Here is a 21,515-nt window from a genome sequence, read left to right as displayed (position 1 = left end):
TTAAATCTTATGAGTATAGCTGAAATATTGTGTTTTTCGGAACCAATACAAGTGTACCGATAATATTAAAAGGGATTTCAAAATTTGTCATCAGGCCAATTTATTAGTTTTTCATAGTGACCGTCAGAATGAAAGCCGCTAGAGATCTCATATTATCACAGTGACAATGTTCGAAATTGTACCTAAATGAAATTCCTTGAGAAGTTGGCAGTACTTATTTAAAAGCTGGACTCGGATCGGTGAAGCAAATTTTATTTACTATCGTGAAGACGTGCGCGCCGGTCGAAAAAAATCGGGCGGCGGCGCGCCACGAAAATCTTCAGCTTTTCAATATTAAAACGTATATAATGAAAAGCCACGCTTAACCCTTAAATCACCAAGGGAATAAACTCAAAAAACTGTGTTAGTATAATTTTTTGGTGTTATTATTTTATTATGTGGTTGTTTATTGTAGAAAAATCATGAAAAAAATCTATTTGTAACAGTTTCGAAAAAAAAACCTGTCAAATATGTTGGATGTTGCCAGGTTCGGTGTAAATACGCCGCATAATGAAAAGTCCAGTATTTTGGACGTTGCCGAGTATACATACCGTAGGTAATTTATGTGCATAAGGTTTTTATTTGTCAAATTCATGTTTTTTTTAAATAAATATAGAGTAATTGCATTTTTTAATTACAAATACACTTACTGATAATGTCAAGTCAACTTATGTTAATATGATTTGAAGTAAAACCCATTTTTTATTTCATAAACTATATAGCTCGTAGGTGGTGAAATTTTACCAGTCATTGACGTCATTTATTAATATTAGCGGGGTATCGTAGGTTGCAGCAACATCTTAGCAATGGTTTTTACAATAATGCATGCAATTTTATAAATATATTCGTAAGAAAATTCTCAAATGATATCGGGTCTGTCTCTTGATGTCTTGATGAACGCACAGGAAAAAAAATCCGTAAAAATATTTTTTATTTATTTAGTTCATTACGTTGTAATACGACAAGTAATGACTTTTTAAAACGTTTTGTAACACCTAACATCCATCTGTTTAATTTATTTACCATAAAAATTACCAGAATATTTGATAATTTTACTCTTCGCATACTTGGCAATGTCCAACATACTGGACTTAGCAAAAGTGCCGTGTAATCGACAACGGATAAAACACTGGACATTATACTTTGTAAATGTGTTTTACCCATACATACAACACATTTTTATGTAAATCATACTGCCACATAAGAAATAGTTAGTATGGTGTTGGTGCACCATAAAATAGTAGAAATTTAATTATATAACCAAAAAATTTCCGTACTAAATTATTGCCATGTTTAAGTAAGTATTTTACGTTAAAAATGTGTGAGTTACGTAGGAAGTGGCGCTCGCAATAATTTTCCACTATTTCTTATCGGACTATAACCTATTACATATTTTAACGCTGCATAATACTGTCTTATAAAAAAATATTCGGCGCGAATTTTAAACTACCGGCGGCGGCGGCGGCGGCGCGCCGACTCCTTATGGCGACAGCGCGCACGTCTACTATCGTCCATGCAGTTATCTGACAGTTCGTAAACCTTATAGCATAAGATCTACGAACAGTTAGAGCGTTTTCACATTGTTCGAACTTCGATCCGATATAGGTATCCTATATCCGCGTACCTAGGCCGCGGGGGCGCCGTCTTGAGCTGTCACGCACACTACTACAATAGTTATTTGTTTTACAAGGGGGCAAAGTTGTTGTTTAACCGCTCGTGCTAATATTGATACCCGAGCAGGCGAAAGATTCCAAAATTGAACCACGAGCGTAGCGAGTGGTTCTAAAAATGTAATCTTGAGCGTTGCAAGCACGAGCCCCCGAGCGAAACACAAAATTTTTCACCACACCAACCCGAAGCAAATATGCCGAAGCAATAAATGTAAAATATCAAACAAAATCAAACCAAATCAAATCCAAATGGTTTTTATTAAATATTTATCAATTATCATCCAAAAATCATCATTTAAAAGTCAATTCTACCAGTAAACATAAGAAATCAAATCAAAATTTGCATTTGATTACTTTGCCTCACATGTGAATAAAATGCAACTTTGCTATCTATGCTATATATATATATATATATTGTAGCGAAACGCTACTGGCCGTTTGTAAAAAAATAAAATGCATATTTGCGATTATTTTGAATTTAAATTTTGATGAAATGTTCGAGAAAGAAAAAAATAATTTTTTTTTGTGATATTTGTGGGACGGTGACCGTAGTCCGGTCGCGGTTCATAGTTCTGTTTTTTTGTTTTAGCCCGCTGTCTCCCCACGCTGCATAGTGACATTTAACCCAACAGTACGTCTTCGTAAATACGACTCTCATTGCTATATTCATTTACGTTATTAAAAATTTAATTGTTCTGCGATATTTATTTTCTTTAAAAAAAAAAGCAATTTTTCTTCTGACCTTGTGCCTTTTACTCACTTTCCAATAACATATCCCGATTACTTTATTTCATAGTTAGGATCCTGTAGTTAGAACCCGTAAACGTTAGGGAACTCACAGGTAAGTCAGACGTAGTATTTATTATTTGTTTGAGTTTTGAGTTTCATTTCGAAACTGAATTCGTTCTCGAATCTGAATTCGAATTTAGGATTTAGACTACGACTTTTATTTTCCTTCTTCGACCTTGGACTTTGGCTTTGACTCTTAACGTAGTTGAAACCTGTGGTTTGAATTATAGTTTTAAGGTCGACTTATTGTAATTTTTGTTTGAACTTTGTCCGTTGGTCTAGAACCCAAAACAACATTTGACTTTCCACTATGTCACATCTAAGTAATGAGGGGTCGATTGGTGAGACGCCTCGTGCACACTCTTCCTTAAACGCGCACCCTCCCAGGATCTTAGATCCAATGGCCAGTGGTGAGGAACAGTTTTTTGATTCCGAACCCCGATGCCAGGCAAAGCATACGTCCGAACACGCTCTGCCTTTTCCCTTTAAAGATTATTCACTTACGAAATGGAACTTGATTTTTTCCGGAGACACCTGTGTTCGTGAAATCAAATCCAAATGGTTTTTATTAAATATTTATCAATTATCATCCAAAAATCATCATTTAAAAGTCAATTCTACCAGTAAACATAAGAAATCAAATCAAAATTTGCATTTGATTACTTTGCCTCACATGTGAATAAAATGCAACTTTGCTATCTATGCTATATATATATATATATATTGTAGCGAAACGCTACTGGCCGTTTGTAAAAAAATAAAATGCATATTTGCGATTATTTTGAATTTAAATTTTGATGAAATGTTCGAGAAAGAAAAAAATAATTTTTTTTTGTGATATTTGTGGGACGGTGACCGTAGTCCGGTCGCGGTTCATAGTTCTGTTTTTTTGTTTTAGCCCGCTGTCTCCCCACGCTGCATAGTGACATTTAACCCAACAGTACGTCTTCGTAAATACGACTCTCATTGCTATATTCATTTACGTTATTAAAAATTTAATTGTTCTGCGATATTTATTTTCTTTAAAAAAAAAAGCAATTTTTCTTCTGACCTTGTGCCTTTTACTCACTTTCCAATAACATATCCCGATTACTTTATTTCATAGTTAGGATCCTGTAGTTAGAACCCGTAAACGTTAGGGAACTCACAGGTAAGTCAGACGTAGTATTTATTATTTGTTTGAGTTTTGAGTTTCATTTCGAAACTGAATTCGTTCTCGAATCTGAATTCGAATTTAGGATTTAGACTACGACTTTTATTTTCCTTCTTCGACCTTGGACTTTGGCTTTGACTCTTAACGTAGTTGAAACCTGTGGTTTGAATTATAGTTTTAAGGTCGACTTATTGTAATTTTTGTTTGAACTTTGTCCGTTGGTCTAGAACCCAAAACAACATTTGACTTTCCACTATGTCACATCTAAGTAATGAGGGGTCGATTGGTGAGACGCCTCGTGCACACTCTTCCTTAAACGCGCACCCTCCCAGGATCTTAGATCCAATGGCCAGTGGTGAGGAACAGTTTTTTGATTCCGAACCCCGATGCCAGGCAAAGCATACGTCCGAACACGCTCTGCCTTTTCCCTTTAAAGATTATTCACTTACGAAATGGAACTTGATTTTTTCCGGAGACACCTGTGTTCGTGAATTTTTCTGTCGAATTGAGGAAGAAGGTACGGCGCGTAACGTCAATCCGTCATACGTTGTCAGACGTTTTCACGAGTTGTTGTCAGGTACCGCTTTTTAAATATTTTAGGGCAGTCAGATATCCGGGCCTTACTTATGTGGAATTGAAGTCTGCATTCATCAAAACATTCGACGTAGCCGATTTTGATTTCAAGGTCGAGAGCCAACTTCGCGCTTTGTCACAAAAGGCCAACCAGTCGGTGGTTGATTTTGTTATACAGGCACGCGACCTGAACGCAAAACTTCGCACACCGGTTTCCGAGGACAACTTATTTAACATCATTAAATACGGAATGAATCCTAGGTATCATCCTTGTCTTGCAACTAACGTGGTTAGAGATATCGATGGTTTGTTAGAAGTCGCGAAAAATTTTGAAGCCTTCCAAGGTCCACGTCCAGCACGTTTAGCTATTGCACCGATTAGTGCTCAAGTTGTAGAGCAACCCAGTTCTATAGTGTGTATGAAGTGTGATGCAACCGGTCACAACTACCGTAATTGTCCTTATGTTTCAGGGGCAGTGTGCTTCAAGTGTAAGCGGGTTGGAGCAATTACCCGTGATTGTCCTAGTTGTAATCCCAGTCCGTCAAAAAACTAATTCGTGGCGCACTGAGAGGTCCATCTGTGTCGCCCGTTTGTATTAATGATTCCCCGGATAATAGACTTTTTATTGATGTTATAATCGCTGGCTTTCCGGTAAATGCTCTTTTGGATTCTGGTATAGCTCGGTATAGCTTTTCGCGAGGATATTCGGCCTTATGTTGTCTCCGCCGACAATTCACCTATTGAAATCTTAGGCGGTTTGGACATCCCTATATTCTTCAGTGGCATTCGCGTTCTGCACCCCTGTCTAGTGAGCAGTAATCTTCCTACTGCATTTATTTTAGGAATTGAGTTTTGGAATTCTTTTGGTCTTATTGACATTTTAAAGAAAGCATTTCGTGAGGGTTTGCCTGGTAAGCTTTATGTCCATTCGCAGCATCTTCCTGCTGCAGTCCCACAAGTCGTAGGTGAGGTTCGCTATGTCCACTCACGTATGGTGCTTACACCCGATCAGGAATCAACGCTTCAATCTGTTATTGTGGGATTTCTTCTGATAAAACTGGTTTAGGTTGTACGTCGTGGCTTTCGCATAAGATTGAGACTGTCGTGCCACCTATTCGCCAACGTTACTATCCCCTGTCGCCAGTCAAGCTTAAGGTTCTCAACGAAGAGATTGATAGCATGTTAGAGTTAGGGGTTATTCGTCCATCGCGATCACCTTGGGCTTCCCCAGTGGTGATGGTTACCAAGAAGGATGGTAGTGTCAGGTTTTGCGTGGACAGTAGGAAGTTGAACAGCGTTACCATCAGGGATTCATATCCTCTCCCGCGCGTTCAGGACATCCTTGACAACCTACGAGGTGCCAAATATCTAACTTCGCTTGATCTTAGGAGTGCCTTTTGGCAGATCCCTTTAGCTGATAAGGCCAGTTGTGAGAAAACTGCCTTTATCTTACCGCAAAGGGGTCTTTTTGAGTTCGTTCGCCTTCCGTTCGGTTTAACCAATGCTGCATCCGAGATGCAGAGGCTCACTGACATGATTGTCAATTTCGAGTATACCCCTGAGTCTGACGATTTTATCTTTGGTTATGTAGATGATTTGATTTTGGTGTCCCGTGATTTTGATAGTCATATGCGGCTTATTCGTAAGGTTCGTGATAGGTTGAAGGAGGCTAATTTAAAAAAGTGCGAGTTTTGCAAATCTGAATTGAAGTATCTCGGCTACATTGTCAACGAGCGTGGTCTTCAAACTGATCCGAAGAAGTTAGATGCTATAAGGGATTACCCTACCCCTTCTTCCGCCAAGTCTCTGCGTGCTTTCATTGGTATGTGTTCGTATTATCGCCGTTTCGTTGATGGTTTTTCTTCGATTATTGCTCCTCTCACGGCACTTATCGGAAAGAGGAAGGGACGTGATCCCATCGATTGGAACGATAGTGCTGATGAAGCTTTTTCTAAATTGAAGGATGCCTTGATTAACTCTCCGTTGATGTCCTGTCCAGATTTTACGAAATCCTTTATCCTCCAACGTGACGCTAGCCAGGTTGGCTTAGGGTCGGTCTTGGCTCAGGAGATTGATGGCGTTGAACATCCAATTGCTTATTATTCCCGTTTATTTACTAAGGCTGAACGCGGATATGGGACAACCGAGCAAGAGCTTCTCGCTGTGATCGATTCCATCAAGCATTTTCGTGGGTATCTCGATGGGATGAAGTTTAAGATCGTTACTGATCACATTGCTCTTAAATGGCTGATCACTCTTGATAACCCTACTGGACGTTTGGCTCGTTGGGCGACTTTGATTTCCCAATATAATTTTGAAATTGAGCATAAGAAGGGTGTTCTTAATGTTGTTCCTGACGCCTTGTCCCGCGCTCAAGTTGGGCTTATCTCTTTCGCGCGTGGTGTGGATCCTTCTGGTGATCCTTGGTACGAACGTATTTACCAGGGGGTTTTGGGCAGTCCTCAGATGTTTACTGCGTTTGCTCTTCGGGATGGTGTCTTAATGCGCAGGGTATCTATTGAAAACCCTTTAGCACCCAATCCTTGGCGTATAGTTCTTCCTGCTTCCAAGACTAGAGAGGCGGTTGCTGAAATTCATAATGGGTTTCCCAATGTTCATCCTGGTGTTACGAAGACGTATTTAAAAGCCCGTGATGTATATTATTGGCCAAATATGTACCGTGATATTACCAGGTTTCTTACCGAATGTCAGGTTTGCAAATCTTTTAAAATTGCAAATTCACAACCTCGTGGCCTCCGTTTGTTCCCTCGCCCTGTCGCTGCTCCAATGGATCTTCTTTCCATTGACTTAATTGGTCCATTACCTGTCAGCCGTAGTGGTTTTCGTTATATTTTGACGATGGTTGACGTGTTTACAAAATTTGTTTGGTTAGCTCCGTTAAAGTTGGTGAATGCGAGATCAATATCGATGGCGTTAGAATCGGAGGTTATTTTGCGGTACGGTGTTCCTACTAACATTCTCTGTGACAACGCTACAGTTTTTCATAGTCGTCAATTTCTAGATTTCCTGACGAGCTATAATATTCCGGGTCCGTATACCCCATATTATTCGCCACAAGCGAATGTTGTGGAGAGATATAACCAGGTCGTGATTACTACTTTGAGCATTTTAGTTGAAAATGACCAACGCAGTTGGTCATCTCATTTACATCGGGTCGCTCTTTATTTGAATTCTTGTATAAATTTGGCTACTGCTTACACACCGAATTTTTTTGATGTACGGCCGCGAGTTGTCAATGATTCGTGAGCGTGTTGAGAATCAGGTTGTGGACCAAGATGTGGGACTCAGCCGGATGGAACGCGCTTCGAATCTTCAGACGCTTCGTGAGGTATACGATAAAGTTTCTGATTCGATGGCTTTGGCCTTTCATCGTAACGCCGCCAAGTTCAACACGAATCGCTCTTCGCCCAGAATCGTTGTTGATCAAATCGTTTGGCGCAGGAATTTCCAGCGTGGTTCCGCTGACCCTGTTCGGGGCGGTAAATTCGCTCCACGTTTCGTTCGGTGCCGAGTGGTTAGAAGAGTGTCCCCGCAGGTATACGTTTTGGCTGATACCGATTCCGAGCACATCGGTACCTATCATATTAAAGATATTTTGAAATAGTTTCTTCTTTTGGCCCGTTCACCCAAATATTCCCAAAAATTCTAAAATGCGCTTTAGTCCGGCCTTCCCCTAATGGTGATCCTTACTTGGTTCGTTTTTTATCGATTCTTTTTTGTTTTCGTTTGAGCGTTTCCTTGCTCCTTTTTCCGGATTTGACTTGTACTACCGTTGGTGCTTAGGCCCCGGTTATCTTTCCCGGCTTATGTCAGCCTGGTTGTGTAATTTGATGATTCGGTGTAGTGTGAGGGATCAAGGTCTGTAGCCAGGTGCAGTTCCTATCCTGTCCCGGCCGTCACGTCTTGGACCGCGTGACGCGTCGGTTGGCCTCGTGTCATCTTGTTATTCTTTTAGGTTAGTCTTTTGGGGTAATGTTAATATTTGGTTGGGGTTGGTTTTATTGGAATTCGTTTAGGGTCCTCTTGTTATATTTTTGGGCTTAGCATTAAGTTTTTTTTTTGTTTTTTGGGTTAGTCTTCTTGTTTTGTTGTTTGTTTGTTTGTTTGTTTGTTTGGTAGGGAGATGCTGTAGCGAAACGCTACTGGCCGTTTGTAAAAAAATAAAATGCATATTTGCGATTATTTTGAATTTAAATTTTGATGGAATGTTCGAGAAAGAAAAAATTGAATTTGTTTTTTGGCAGATGGCTTGTGAATTTTGTGTGAAAAAGTGGTTTGTGCTCCCGGGTTGTTTTTAACCAGATTTGATATATAACCAGTTTGATATATAACCCGAAGTTTTTAAAGTGCGCGTAAATCCACGGGCGGAAAGGCTCCTCGTAAACAGTTGGCCACCCAAGCCGTACGTGAATCGGCGTCAGGGAGGAGAGGCTCCTCGTAAACAGTTGGCCACCCAAGACCGTGCGTGTATCGGCGCCGGGCACTGATGAAGTGAGGTGGCCCCATCGTTACCGTCCCGTCTACTGCCTGCCATCAGCGCTCTCCAGGAGGCGAGTGAGGTTTGCCAGGCCAGGCCTGTTTGAGGACACCAACTTGTGCGACATCCATGCTATATGCAACTGGATTTGGATCCAGCTGCTTGCTGCTGCGTGTGCTTCCACGTTTGTCCCCTTTACCTTTTGTCCCCTTTCCTAACTAAAATTCAAGACTGCAATATCTTAATTTTAGCGATAGTTTTTCCAATCCCAATTTTTTTTATAACCACCTAATTATTGTGCTTTTGTGTTTTTGTGCCATATTTTTGTTTCGCCATTTGTTAATATCTGTGATCCGCATACCTCTTCTTTTTTCTTTTTTCTTCCTACAACTCCTCAAAATTCAAAAAGCCTCGCTTGACGGGCGGTATAAACAAGCGGTTCAAAATTTAGGTATCATTCGCCAAATTGTCAACCATCATCGTCCATTATATTCGCCTCACATCTTTTTCCTTTCCAGCTAAATTCTCAACCGTATTCTTTTTTTTTACCTTTCATGTTTACCAACTATGCGGAACGCAGACAAATTAGTTTAATACGATAAATTAGTTTTTTTTAGTGGAATTTGTGAAAATCAACAGTAACAGTGAAAGTAACAGTGTGTAATTTTTTTTGATAAAAGTGTGTAAAATTATACGTGATCTGCAAAAATCAATTGTTTTACTGTATATATATACAGGGTGGAAAGGCACGACGATCCTTCCCGGAAGTATTAGGTCGTTTAAGTGATACAGAGACTATTGGTAATGGTAAGAATCGTTAATTGAGTAAAAAATAAAAATTGCAAAAATACTACTTTTTAACTGTGGTGATAACCCTATAGCATGTGCACATGACGGCTAGATTAAGGATCTCCGTCGGGAAAGCTCGGGACTTTACACTTTTTTCCGATCGTTGACAGTATCGCAATGATGTATGAATGACGCATAAATGTCAAATAAATCAAATGCATGCAAAAATATTACAAACAATTTTATTACTTTCTTAGATAATTACTTTTTTCCAATATTTAATACTATCTTCTTTTCACATACGGTGTTCAAATGTACCTCCGTGTATTACAACGCCGCCGCAGCCCGTACCCGAGTATGTCGATGCACATGCGATATAGTGTATGCTCTTCGTCATTTATCCTCCGCAGAAAGCACCAATTAGCCTTTGTCTCATTTCGTCCGCAGTTTCACATTCCGTTTGGTTTGGTACACCATATCTTTTACACAGCCCCACAAATTTAAATAGCCACGAGCATCTAACATTTTTATTTGAAGAATATGACATTCAATAAGTATAGTTCAATGAAAATTTAATTTCAAACATCAGACGTCTTGTCTATTTCCTACCACGCAAGAAGGTTTGTTAGTTAGGTATTGAAGAAGTATTTATTCTTGATTTATTCTTAGTATTTCATTTTTGCAAGTTCATTTGGTGCAACTAACACAACCTACTTGTTATTTTTAATTATTTTAGATAGTTTCCAATTATTCGAAAATAATTTTGTGAAACGTGTTAAGAAACTAAAACCTTTTTATCAGTCAAGGAAACCAGAGATATTTATAAGACGATTGCGTACTTTTGAGTGGTTGTCAATGTCACCATTTGAACTGTCGTTGTAAACAATGTTGTGGTTAGTATTATTAATATTAAGGAATAACATAACTATTTCATTCAAGTATTGAACAAGTGGAACCACTAAGAAAGCGAAAATCCTGCAATGATTCTTACCGTGCTGTAAGCAGACCTAAAAATGGTTAGATGGCAACAAATTAGCATAATTTCCTGTCGAATACTGATTGTTTACAAGTAAGTTCATTGACCCTGTCACCTGTTAGGGTTAGAACAAAGTAGTTTTTTGCGTGGATGTTTAAAAGGTCATAATTTAGAAACGGTTGCCCATATTATCATAGTTTCTATGGAGAAAATATAGAGCTTAGGCTAAACTATCTCCCATTTCCGGAAAGGATCGTCGTGCCTTTCCACCCTGTATATAAACTTAACTAAACATTGCAGAGTGCAAACAAGAAGTGCAAAGTTTAGTTTAGTTTAGTTAAGTTTATTTATCTCAATATACAATTTTCATACAGGTACAAAGTAAGCCTTTCCGAGCTGGTGTGGTGAAAACATTATGCCAACACATACGGACACAAACAAATGTATTATTATCGGTAAAAGAGCCGACTGGGGGCTACGACATAACTGAAATTATCGGAAGCGCCTTTCCGATGTCGGAAGACGCCTATGAGAAAAACAGCTGCAGGAGAGCGGCGTATAGCATCAAGTCCGCTTTTTTGCGTTATCTATCGTTTTTTAGTAATAATCTTATACCATTAAACGAGCAATACTTGTAAGTGTATGTATTTATATATTTCGGGGATCTCAGAAAACGGCTCTAACGATTTCGATGAAAAGTGCTATAGGTATTCGGGGGTAAAAAATCGATCTAGCTAGGTCTTATCTTTGGGAAAACGCGCATTTTTGAGTTATTATATGTTTTCCGAGCAAAGCTCGATCTCCCAGATCGATTTATTAAATGAATACAGAAGACAATATACCTACATGTCTTACATTTTACTTCCATCTGACATCCGATATCGGATCGGACAATGTGAAAACGCTTATGTGGTCTTACCTATGGTGTTTTTCAAACGGGAAGGGTAGAATGACACATATCAAAAAGTGATTATAGGGTTCTGATTGGTTCTGACAATGCCTGATAGGGTATGAAAATTATCCTTAAAACTACATTACTTAACTAAAATATATGGTAAGAATTTATTTAGTGCAGACAATAAGACTTTTGCTTAACGTTATCTTATTACTATTTATTACTTTCTAAGTATATAGGAACTGTTCAGAACGCATCTTGTGTGACGTCATGGACGGCCGATTGCGTCCGAAATTCGAAGATCGGCAACGATCGGATTCGTATATAACGTCCGCCGACAGCAACCAACGGCGATCTTCCAAAATACGTTGAACGACAAACTCTTACTTGTATTGTATTAATTTAATCTTGGAAATAAAACTTTGTAAACTAGTTAAAATAACAAGTCTTCATTGAAGATCCTCTTAGGCATCCCTGCACTACCTAGAAAGGAGCCTAGGCCCCAACAGGAACTTTGTTTACAATCATAATAGATAATTCTGCATATATTATATTCTTCGATGGTACCTTTGAATTGTGTAGTATATGTATATATATGGTATGGTATCATAATGGTATTGTGTAGTATATTATACGAAAATGACTTACTCTTTTTTGGTTGCGTTTTTACAGTAATGAAGGACATATTTTCGGTTGGCGCAGGCACTTCATTTACGCGGGTCATACTAGAAACAAAACATTTTATGCACTTCTAGGTAAAAATTTATACTCTTCAAGGTTATAGTAGTAAAGGTACACTACACATACTAAACCACTTAAAGAGTATTGTATAGGGTATTTGACTACTATAGTCTGTATATTTAGGTATTTAAATAAAAGTAAACAAAATCTACCCTGAAATGGCTCCTTAAGCCAGCTGACGGTAGATGAAAACATTACATGATCAAATAATGTAGGTTAAAATCAGGTCGTTCAGTGACTGATCCTGGCGGTTTTGTATATGGTTGGTTAACAAATAAATGTTATACTTAACTACCCGAACATGTACAAATTGTTTGTTTACTTTTATTTAAATAGAAGATGTGAGATGCAAATACACATTGGACCAACATATTGGACAGATGGAATACCCTTTACCCCTACTAACATACTACAAAATAATTATTTCTGAAATCGTATATTACCTGCTACCTAAATATTTAAATTCTGCCGCCATGCTTACGTACCTTAGCTTTTTAAGTTTTTTCTTCCTTTTGATCACTTTTACTAGTTCGATTTTTTCTTGTAAATTTTCGCATCGTGCTTCTGCTAAAGCAAACTGATCGTCTACTTCAGCAATGGATTCTAGAAAAATAATAAATGGTTCTTAATAATAAGGCACCGTTGCTTGCATGATTGTTGTTCTAGTAGGTACCTACCTATATAGGTCGATTAGTTTGCCATGTCATAAACAACACGAAATTCTCTCTAACTTATACGTATATAAGCACAGAATAAATAATAGTACTAGGTACAGAAGACTCACTCTCTAACAAAAGGCGTCTGTTACGATCAGGACAGATATGGCCGCTAGGTGGCGACAGCGCCACGCGCGGCTTATGGCTAGCCACCAAAATTGGTGTGGAACGAATGTACTTTTAGCCCCTCCGGCCGTTTTGGCAACCAAGTTTCGCAACCAGTTGTTAAAAAAGAAGAAATCATCCTGTTGCGCATCTAGTTGCCCAAAAAGAAATTATATTCCTGTTTTACATCCAGTTGCCAATGAAGAATAGGTCTCAGACACTTAGAACGTAATGTGACTAGTTTGTATTTAGAAATATATATTAAATATTTTAAATCAATATTTCCGAGAACATTTCCTACTTACCCAGAGTCACAGAACACCGCCTCTAGAAACCTAATATTGGCCATTTTGTTCCCGACGCAAATCACCAAACTGTGAGGTGCGGGAGGGGTGCTCACAGCCTATGCCTATTACAAATCAACTCCGAGTTCTCTCGCACTTCTTTGAAGTTCATCATCAGGTCCATCTCGTGACATGAGACCTAACTGCTCACCTAGAGGATTCTAAAAAACCCATACAACAATGTCTATCACAAACCAACACCGAGTTCCCTCGCACTTCTTTGAAGTTCATCATCAGGTCCATCTCGTGACATGCGGCCTAACTGCTCACCTAGAGGATTCTAAAAAACCCATACAACATATGTCTATCACAAACCAACACCGAGTTCCCTCGCACTTCTTTGGAGTTCATCATCAGGTCCATCTCGTGACATGAGACCTAACTGCTCACCTAGAGGATTCTAAAAAACCCATACAACATATGTCTATCACAAACCAACACCGAGTTCCCTCGCACTTCTTTGAAGTTCATTATCAGGTCCATCTCGTGACATGCGGCCTAACTGCCCCGCTGGCCTAGAGGATTCTAAAAAAAATACACAACATATAGTATATTACCTATATTTTATGTCTAAAATGATACAATACGGTATGACGAAGCACGAAGTTTCCGCAACTGAAAAACCATCATCGTCACATCACTAGTCGAAAGGGAAAGGGATAGCGCATTGCATTTTCAAGTTGACGAAAAGGGACGGACATACTTCGCCTCTGCTTACTGACCAGTATAAAATGAACCCCGCGGACAAGAAACATTATTCAATGAAATAATGAATTTGACTTTCCTGTGGGATGTTATTCCATCTGTTTCGTAAGTAGATGTCTTAGATGACTTTCCACACCATTTTACGCTGCAATATCCCAGGATTTCCCAATGAATTCAATAGTTTACGATTTATTTTCTTAGACTCGTGCACACTGCTAACAGGTCGTAACCTTGGGCGCAACTGATCGGAGCGGCGCGCGAACAATCTTATATTTGACCTATACACCATACGGGCGGTGACTGCGAGTCGTCCTATAAGCTCGGTCTATAGGGGTTGGTCTGTGCCCAGAGTTGACGGAGCCCCGCATAGGGTTTCTGGTTTCTCGACCTTTTTAATTTCTCGAGGCACGGGAATTCTCGACCAGGATTTCTCGAGTATCTCGAGAAATTTTGAAAGTTTAAAAAAACGGCATGTTATTTTCATTTTTTGCGTTATTACAAATCAGACTCATAGGAATTGTAGATGAGTTCAATAATCAAACATAGGGTATTTTTTTTTACCATAAAAGGCACTTGATAAGCAAAAAATCAAAAAGATACAAAAAATTACCTATAGGTGCAGGCGTGGGCACCGGCGATGTGATATGCTATGGTGTATTTCTTTAGGTATTTAACAAAATGTACACAAACCACAATATGGTATTTTATTAGTCAAGAATATTCAAGTTAATACATTTAACTCAATGTGACAAACTTACAGAAGTTTTACTACGGTAACATTAATACTTACTCAACGTAACAATGAAGCTGCTAAAATTGTAATATGTAATTTGCTAGTGGGAATATATCGGGATGATTTGATTTATCAATAGTAATTTAGTTTTGTAATACTTGTTATTACATGGCACTATAATTAGTTTTTTTTAGCATTAGAATGAGGTAAGCGATTTTGACGTGTTTTTTTATTTGAAAAATAAATAACGGCCAATATGTAACAATTAAGTACAAATCATTTACGATCATTTACATTATTTTGCTTTCATAAGTAGAGCGTATAGCTGATTGATTGCAAGTGTTATTTTAAACGTAAACTTCTATGAAATTATCACTTATGACGTATAAATAAACGCATGTACTGCGTATGCTATCAAAATAGTTGCAGACTTTTCTTGGTCTAACTCTAGTTACTAATTTTTTTAAAGCGTTTTTCAATAAAAGACACGTGAAAATCGGTTGAAGCCAGAACGATAAGGGACGGATCAAGGCAGTTTTTTATTTGGTTGGTTAACTACTAGGGCTTCCAATACCGGGATCCCGGGATCCCGTCTGTGAAAACGCATTTTTCAATACCGGTATTTTTTAAAGCAATACCGGGATCCCGGTATTTTCAAAAACAAGGAAAATATGCCGATTATACCGTTTAAAATCCATCAAAATGAGTAACTTCGGCTGTATCAAGAATATTACTTGCCCATTTAATGAAAACAAGATCATTCAATTGGATCAAGGTCGGTGCATATGCATAGATAAATATTTGGTAATGAATTCTGATGTTCAGGATATAATATTAATATAGTTAGTTCTTAAAATTATATCTAAGATTGGAAACTAATGAGCAAGGAATTGTAGTATGGCAAACGAATTTTAGTGGCAAATTTGAATATAGTTGGCTGGCTAATAAACCAGCCAACCTAATAAGGTTGAACTAAAAATGTGACTGGTAACAGTGGTGAAGTTAACAAGGCGAATAAAATGATTGCCAACCTGGAGGGTGAAATGATAATACATTGCAGTAATACTCCCTAGTATTACTGCAATGTTCTACCAGAGTGCAGCACTAATTTGTTTAGTAAACCATAGAGTAACTTATACATACTACGCCTTCCTTTTGACAAGTTTTACTATGACATTCATGCATCAAGGCGGTTTGTTTACAGGTGGCTTACCGCAATACGCGAAAATCGTAATTTCGTTTCTCTATCGATCGAATAAGCAAGAGTGATAGAGAGGTAGAAACGGAACTTTCGATTGTAGTGTTTCACGGTAGGCCATTTGATTGAGTTAGTGACGCCCTCTATGCAGAGTTTTGCGTAATATTCCCTATTATTGCAGACGGCGATTATTGTTTAATATCCTAAGCTAAAGACATACATATCTGGTGTTACAGTGAGCCTTTTTTTAATAAAACTCAAAGATTTTAAGCGTTGCATAGTCAATACCGGGATCCCGGTATTGATGAAGTCAGTTTCGGTATTAATACCGGTATTGAAAGAAGTCCGGTATTTGGAAGCCCTATTAACTACCTAATGTTTTAAGTACCTGAAAATGTAAAAAAACATTGTTTACATTTATTTAACTACCTAAAGTAATATAGGGTAAGTTGTTGATCAATGAAACACCAAAAGTTCAAACCTTCCTATATCTGGTGTTTTTAAAGTTATGAGTGTGATATTTCGCATGAAGATAAACAATTTAGTTGGCTATCGTATGGCATTCGTGGTTTCTACTTATCTTTAATAGTTTTTGTATTATGAACCTTTTAAAAAAAATGAGTTTTGTTTCTTTGTGTACTTGTGCATGTTTTCAATGAAACACTCTAATTTTTACAGTGAAACAGATGTAATAATTTTAGTCTACCATGAAACATCGTTAATATATATATATATATATATAGGGTCAGTTGTTCTACATTGAAACAATCGGACACAGTGTAACTTTGCGATATCTCGGAAACTAGGTGTTACCAGCTAGTGCCGTCTGTCAAGCAAGGGCAGGCTCAGGGACCCCCAGCACCTCTCCAAAACACGAGCGCGCCTCGGAGAAGGAGCACGCTGCTACGAGCATTATTGTGAATTCGTGCAACAAAAGTAAATTTTTTCATTTAAGTTTCGCAATTTTTTACCAAGATATAGACTCGAGTTTGGCGTTTTTTAAGTTTTTGTTATGTTCTATGTGTATTAAAGTTTATTTGGAGCTAAATATTTTTAAATTTCTTTCACTCTTTGGTGCAGTTTTTATTAATTGATTAAAAAAACACCCCCTAGTCTCACAATGAAACATTTTTATGTAGTATACAATGAAACATGATGTTCACTGCTCACAATGAAACAAACTCATTATTTTTTTAAATAATTAAAACCTGAGTGCTAAATTTGTGAAACTAAAATACCATGAAAATTGGTAATAATTTGTCTATCATATGACAAAATATAAGATACTTAACTTTAGGAATGGCTGAGATAGGATGGCTTATATGTTGAATGTTTCATTGATGGCAAGGTTAAGGACACATGTCTTACATTGAAACAGTCGTGTATAAACACTATGTTGCAAGAAAGTGTATGAAATCAAGCATGGAGATGCTCAAAACCCTCCCGTGTCTACCTAGTTGGCAATCATGCTCTGTGGACATAAAAGGCGCCTTTTTCGCAGCATGCCGTACCTGCCGACCAGATTTTCGATTCACAATGAAACTCAGGTGTGTGTACAATGAAACAAGTCTTTCGCTTTTAGATATTTCAGCAATCTTATAATGATTCCATATGTCGGAAACCTTTTAAATAACTAATTTCAGCCTACCACTATTTTCTCCTTTCCTTTCTCATTAATTGAGTGAAAGCATATATGTATTAATGTCACTTATTTATTACACCGTTTCAATGTTTATTAACGATGTTTCATGGTAGACTATAATTATTACATTTGTTTCACTGTAAAAATCAGAGTGTTTCATTGAAAACATGCACAAGTACACAATGAAACAAAACTCATTTTTCAAAAAAAGGCTTATAACACAGGAACTGTTACAGATAAGTAGAAACCAAGAATGCCATATGATAGCCAACGAAATTGTTTATCTTCATACGAAATGTCACACTCATAACTTTAAAAACACCAGAGATAGAAAGGCTTGAACTTTTAGTGTTTCATTGATCAACAAGTTACCCTACATATATATATATATATATATATATATATATAAATAAGTGACATTAATACATATATGCTTTCAATCAATTAATGAGAAAGGAAAGTAGAATATAGTGGTAGGCTGAAATTGGTTATTTAAAAGGTTTCCGACGTATTAAATTATTATAAGATTGCTGAAATATATAATAGCGAAAGAATTGTTTCATTGTCCACAAATTGAGTTTCATTGTGAATCGAGAATCTGGTCGGCACGTACGGCATGCTGCGAGAAAGGCACTCCTTTTATGTCCACGGAGCATGATTGCCAACTAGGTGGACGCGGGAGGGTTTTCAGCATCTCCATGCTTGAATCATACACTTTCTGGCAACATAGTATTTTATAAACGACTGTTTCAATGTTAGACAAGTGACCTCTAAACTTGCCATCAATGAAACATTCAACATATAAACCATCCTATCTCAGCCGTTTCTAAAGTTAAGTATCTTATATTTTGACATATGATAGACAATTTAATATAAATTTTCATGGTGTTTTACTTTCACAAATTTCGCACATATTCTTTAATTATTTAAAAAAATAATGAGTTTGTTTCATTGTGTACTGGTAAATGGTGTTCAGTTAACATCATGTTTCATTAAACATGAGACCTATTTCATTGTATACTACATACAAATGTTTCATTGTGAGACAAGGGGGTGTTTTTTAAAACAATTTATTAAAAACTGCACCAAAGAGTAAACGATATTTAAAAATATTAGGTTCCAAATAAACTTTAATACACATATAGAACACAACAAAAAATTAAATAACGCCAAACTCAATTCTATAACGTGGTAAAAAATTGCGAAACAAATAAAAAAATTAACTTTTGCTGCACGAATTCACAATAACGCTCGTAGCAACGTGCTCCTTCTCCAAGGCGTGCTCGCGTATTGGTGAGGTGCTGGGGGTCCCTGACCTGCCCTTGCTTGACAGACGGCACTAGCTGGTAACACCTAGTTTCCGAGATATCGCAAAGTTACACTGTGTCCGATTGTTTCAATGTAGACAACTGACCCTACCTACTATAGACAGTATAGACACATCACGTGTTAAGTGCGTGTTTTCTTTTTACTTATCACAAGAGATTTATTTCTTGAGTTCTCGAGGCACTGAGTTTTTTTTCCCGTCTCGACTTAGGACAAATTTCTCGAGATTTCTCGCCTCGAGAATTCTCGAGCAGAAACCCTAGCCTAGGTTAGGTTCGTTAGGTAGCTTCAGATGCCCGAAGGGCAAACCGGCTAGAAATGGGAGCCCCGCGAAGCGGGGCTCCGTCTAGATAAGTTGTAAAGGAAATATTTTTTTAAAAGAAAGTTTCGTACGTTAGACTCTTTAAGCTAAGGTCAGCTAAACGTAGGACAATATAAATTTCGCAATTTAACCAGTCGGTAACCAGTTGTAAACAAAGACAATTATTTCTTTTTCGTCAACTGGTTGCGAAACTCCACTGTCATCTACGCTAGTTTTGGTTCAGGAATAGAATTTCTTTTTGGGCAACTAGTTGCGTAACAGGGTGATTCCTTATTTTTTAACAACTGGTTGCGAAACTTGGTTACCAAAACGGCCGGAGGGCTTTTATCTACCTGTAGCAAAGCAACGAAATCGCGGAGTGAGCCACGCCTGGTATAAGACATTAGTTAGATTAGACAGACCAGGCGGCTTAGCACGGTCGCGTTTTTATCCCTTGTCACCATGCCTGTCACGTTCTAACAAGTATGTAAGTGCGAAAGGGACGCGCATAGTGATAGTCGATAAAAATGGAACCGTGCTGAGCCCGCTAGTATTAAGAAAGCTTAATAAATAAATAAACAATTTTCACCACGTTTCCACGCGTCGCGCGCAAGTTCTGAGTAGGTACCTACTGAGTAATCTGAGCAAAGCCCGCATACCGTGTAAAGCAACAATAGTACTATTGGCTTAGCACCTTTGCATGCAGGGGGGGGGGTACCTTTTCTCTGCAGCTGACTGTACACTGTTGCGCCGCACAAGCTCGACTCCGAAACCGTCGAATTAGTTAAACAGACCACACATTTCTGGTCCTAATTAAAATTCACCTGCTAAATCCAGCTTCCGCTCTGAGCGTGTTCCTTCTACGGCGTTCCCACCGATGCTACTCGAGCTCCTATGGCGCTTATCTAAAATGTTACATTACATTAAGTACACATTTTATTTTTACCTAGCTAGCTTAACGAAAAAGGACATTCTAGACATTATAGACAATGTCCTTTGGCAATAACTGCGCCATTGCTACCTATATTTCTGATGAGTCATTAGGTAGTAGAGTTAAGTTAAGACAAGATGTATTCGGGTAATTTCGGAAATTGGGTAATCCCGAAAATCATTTAATATATTAAATGATTTTCGGGATTACCCAATTAACGGAATATGATAATGAGCGATTATAATCGCTCATTATCATATTCCGTTTTGATAAGAGTTGCCTTTCAGAATAATCCGCCACTATTTTAGTTTTTTTTTTCGAATTACCTGAATACACCTAAAACCTAACCTAAAACTGGGTAAAATGTTTCTATTTCTGCAACGTCTGCAACAGACAAGTTATCAATACGTATCATGTTTCTGTACAATTTCACATGTATTTTAAAGTGTTATAACATCTAAATATCTTATAGGCTGTCATTTTTAGCTATCTTGCTGCTAGAGGGACAGGGAAATACCAACCTTTCACTATCCCTCTCAGCAGAAAGTCTCTGGCGAAAAGGCAGAAGTCATAACCCCTAATACAGGCACATAATACCTACCAATAATTATGTACTATTTTACCTCGGAAAAATACTTATTTAAATAAAGTAGGTATATATTAGCACAATACCAACCTTTGGACAGCTTTAAACCGTCGCCCATTATAAACTTGAAATTTACATATCAGACGACAGCGGAAGTCGTATAACTTTCAAATATAATGATGTAAACAATAAATAGTATCTAATAAATATAAAAGGGGAGATACAACAGTATGTGTATTATAAAATCATTACGTCTTTGTCAAATCACATCTGTCAAAAAACAAATGATAAATCAAAATCATTATTATAAGAAATCTATGTGCACTACGGTGATGTTAACGAACCTCCAGTAGAAGGGCACAGATATAATAAATAATCAATTATTACTGCCAGTATATTTATTCCTGAAAAAGGTGAGTATCTAACATAAAAAAGTTTTGTTGTAAATTCAACCTTTGACTAATAAAATACCTACTTACTTAACTAATAAGTCTAATTATTTTATTAGTCCTCTAATCTCAGACTAATAACGCAAAATCTATGCCTCAAATAACATTGAATGAAAAACTGGAAAACGGTACAGTCACCGGCAATAATAATTATGTTACACAAAAAAGGCCGCAAAAATATCTGACACGAGCTTATTTGTAGAGCCATAAGAGCGTGTCGCATATTTTTGCGGCTTACGAAGAGTAAATTATTGCAGGTGACTTACGGCATGGCATCCACTTGACAACTTGCTTCGCCTTCTACTATAGCCACTCACTTGCTTGATATTTTTCAGTGACCTCTATTATTATAATAA

General features: G+C 37.7%; 1 protein-coding gene across 6 annotated transcripts in view; it reads right to left on the bottom strand.

Moving 5' to 3' along the window:
• Window positions 1-21,006, bottom strand: part of LOC134804778 (uncharacterized) — a 52,931-nt gene extending 31,925 nt beyond the window's left edge. For all 6 annotated transcript variants that reach the window (XR_010146181.1, XR_010146180.1, XM_063778007.1 and 3 more), the window contains exons 1-4: window positions 20,801-21,006; window positions 20,018-20,098; window positions 12,609-12,726; window positions 12,031-12,107 (exon numbers count right to left, since the gene is read on the bottom strand). Coding sequence is in view for 4 of the 6 variants with exons in the window: in XM_063778007.1 (XP_063634077.1) it covers window positions 12,031-12,107; window positions 12,609-12,726; window positions 20,018-20,098; window positions 20,801-20,828 (304 nt within the window). In the remaining 2 variants the exon portion in view is untranslated. The remainder of the gene's footprint in view (window positions 1-12,030; window positions 12,108-12,608; window positions 12,727-20,017; window positions 20,099-20,800) is intronic.
• Window positions 21,007-21,515: the final 509 nt, after the last annotated feature.

Source organism: Cydia splendana, chromosome Z, assembly GCF_910591565.1.
Source record: "Cydia splendana chromosome Z, ilCydSple1.2, whole genome shotgun sequence".
NCBI classification, from domain to species: Eukaryota; Metazoa; Arthropoda; class Insecta; order Lepidoptera; family Tortricidae; genus Cydia; species Cydia splendana.
The sequence above is the reverse complement of the archived record's forward strand: the minus strand, read 5'-3'. Positions and strand labels throughout refer to the sequence as shown.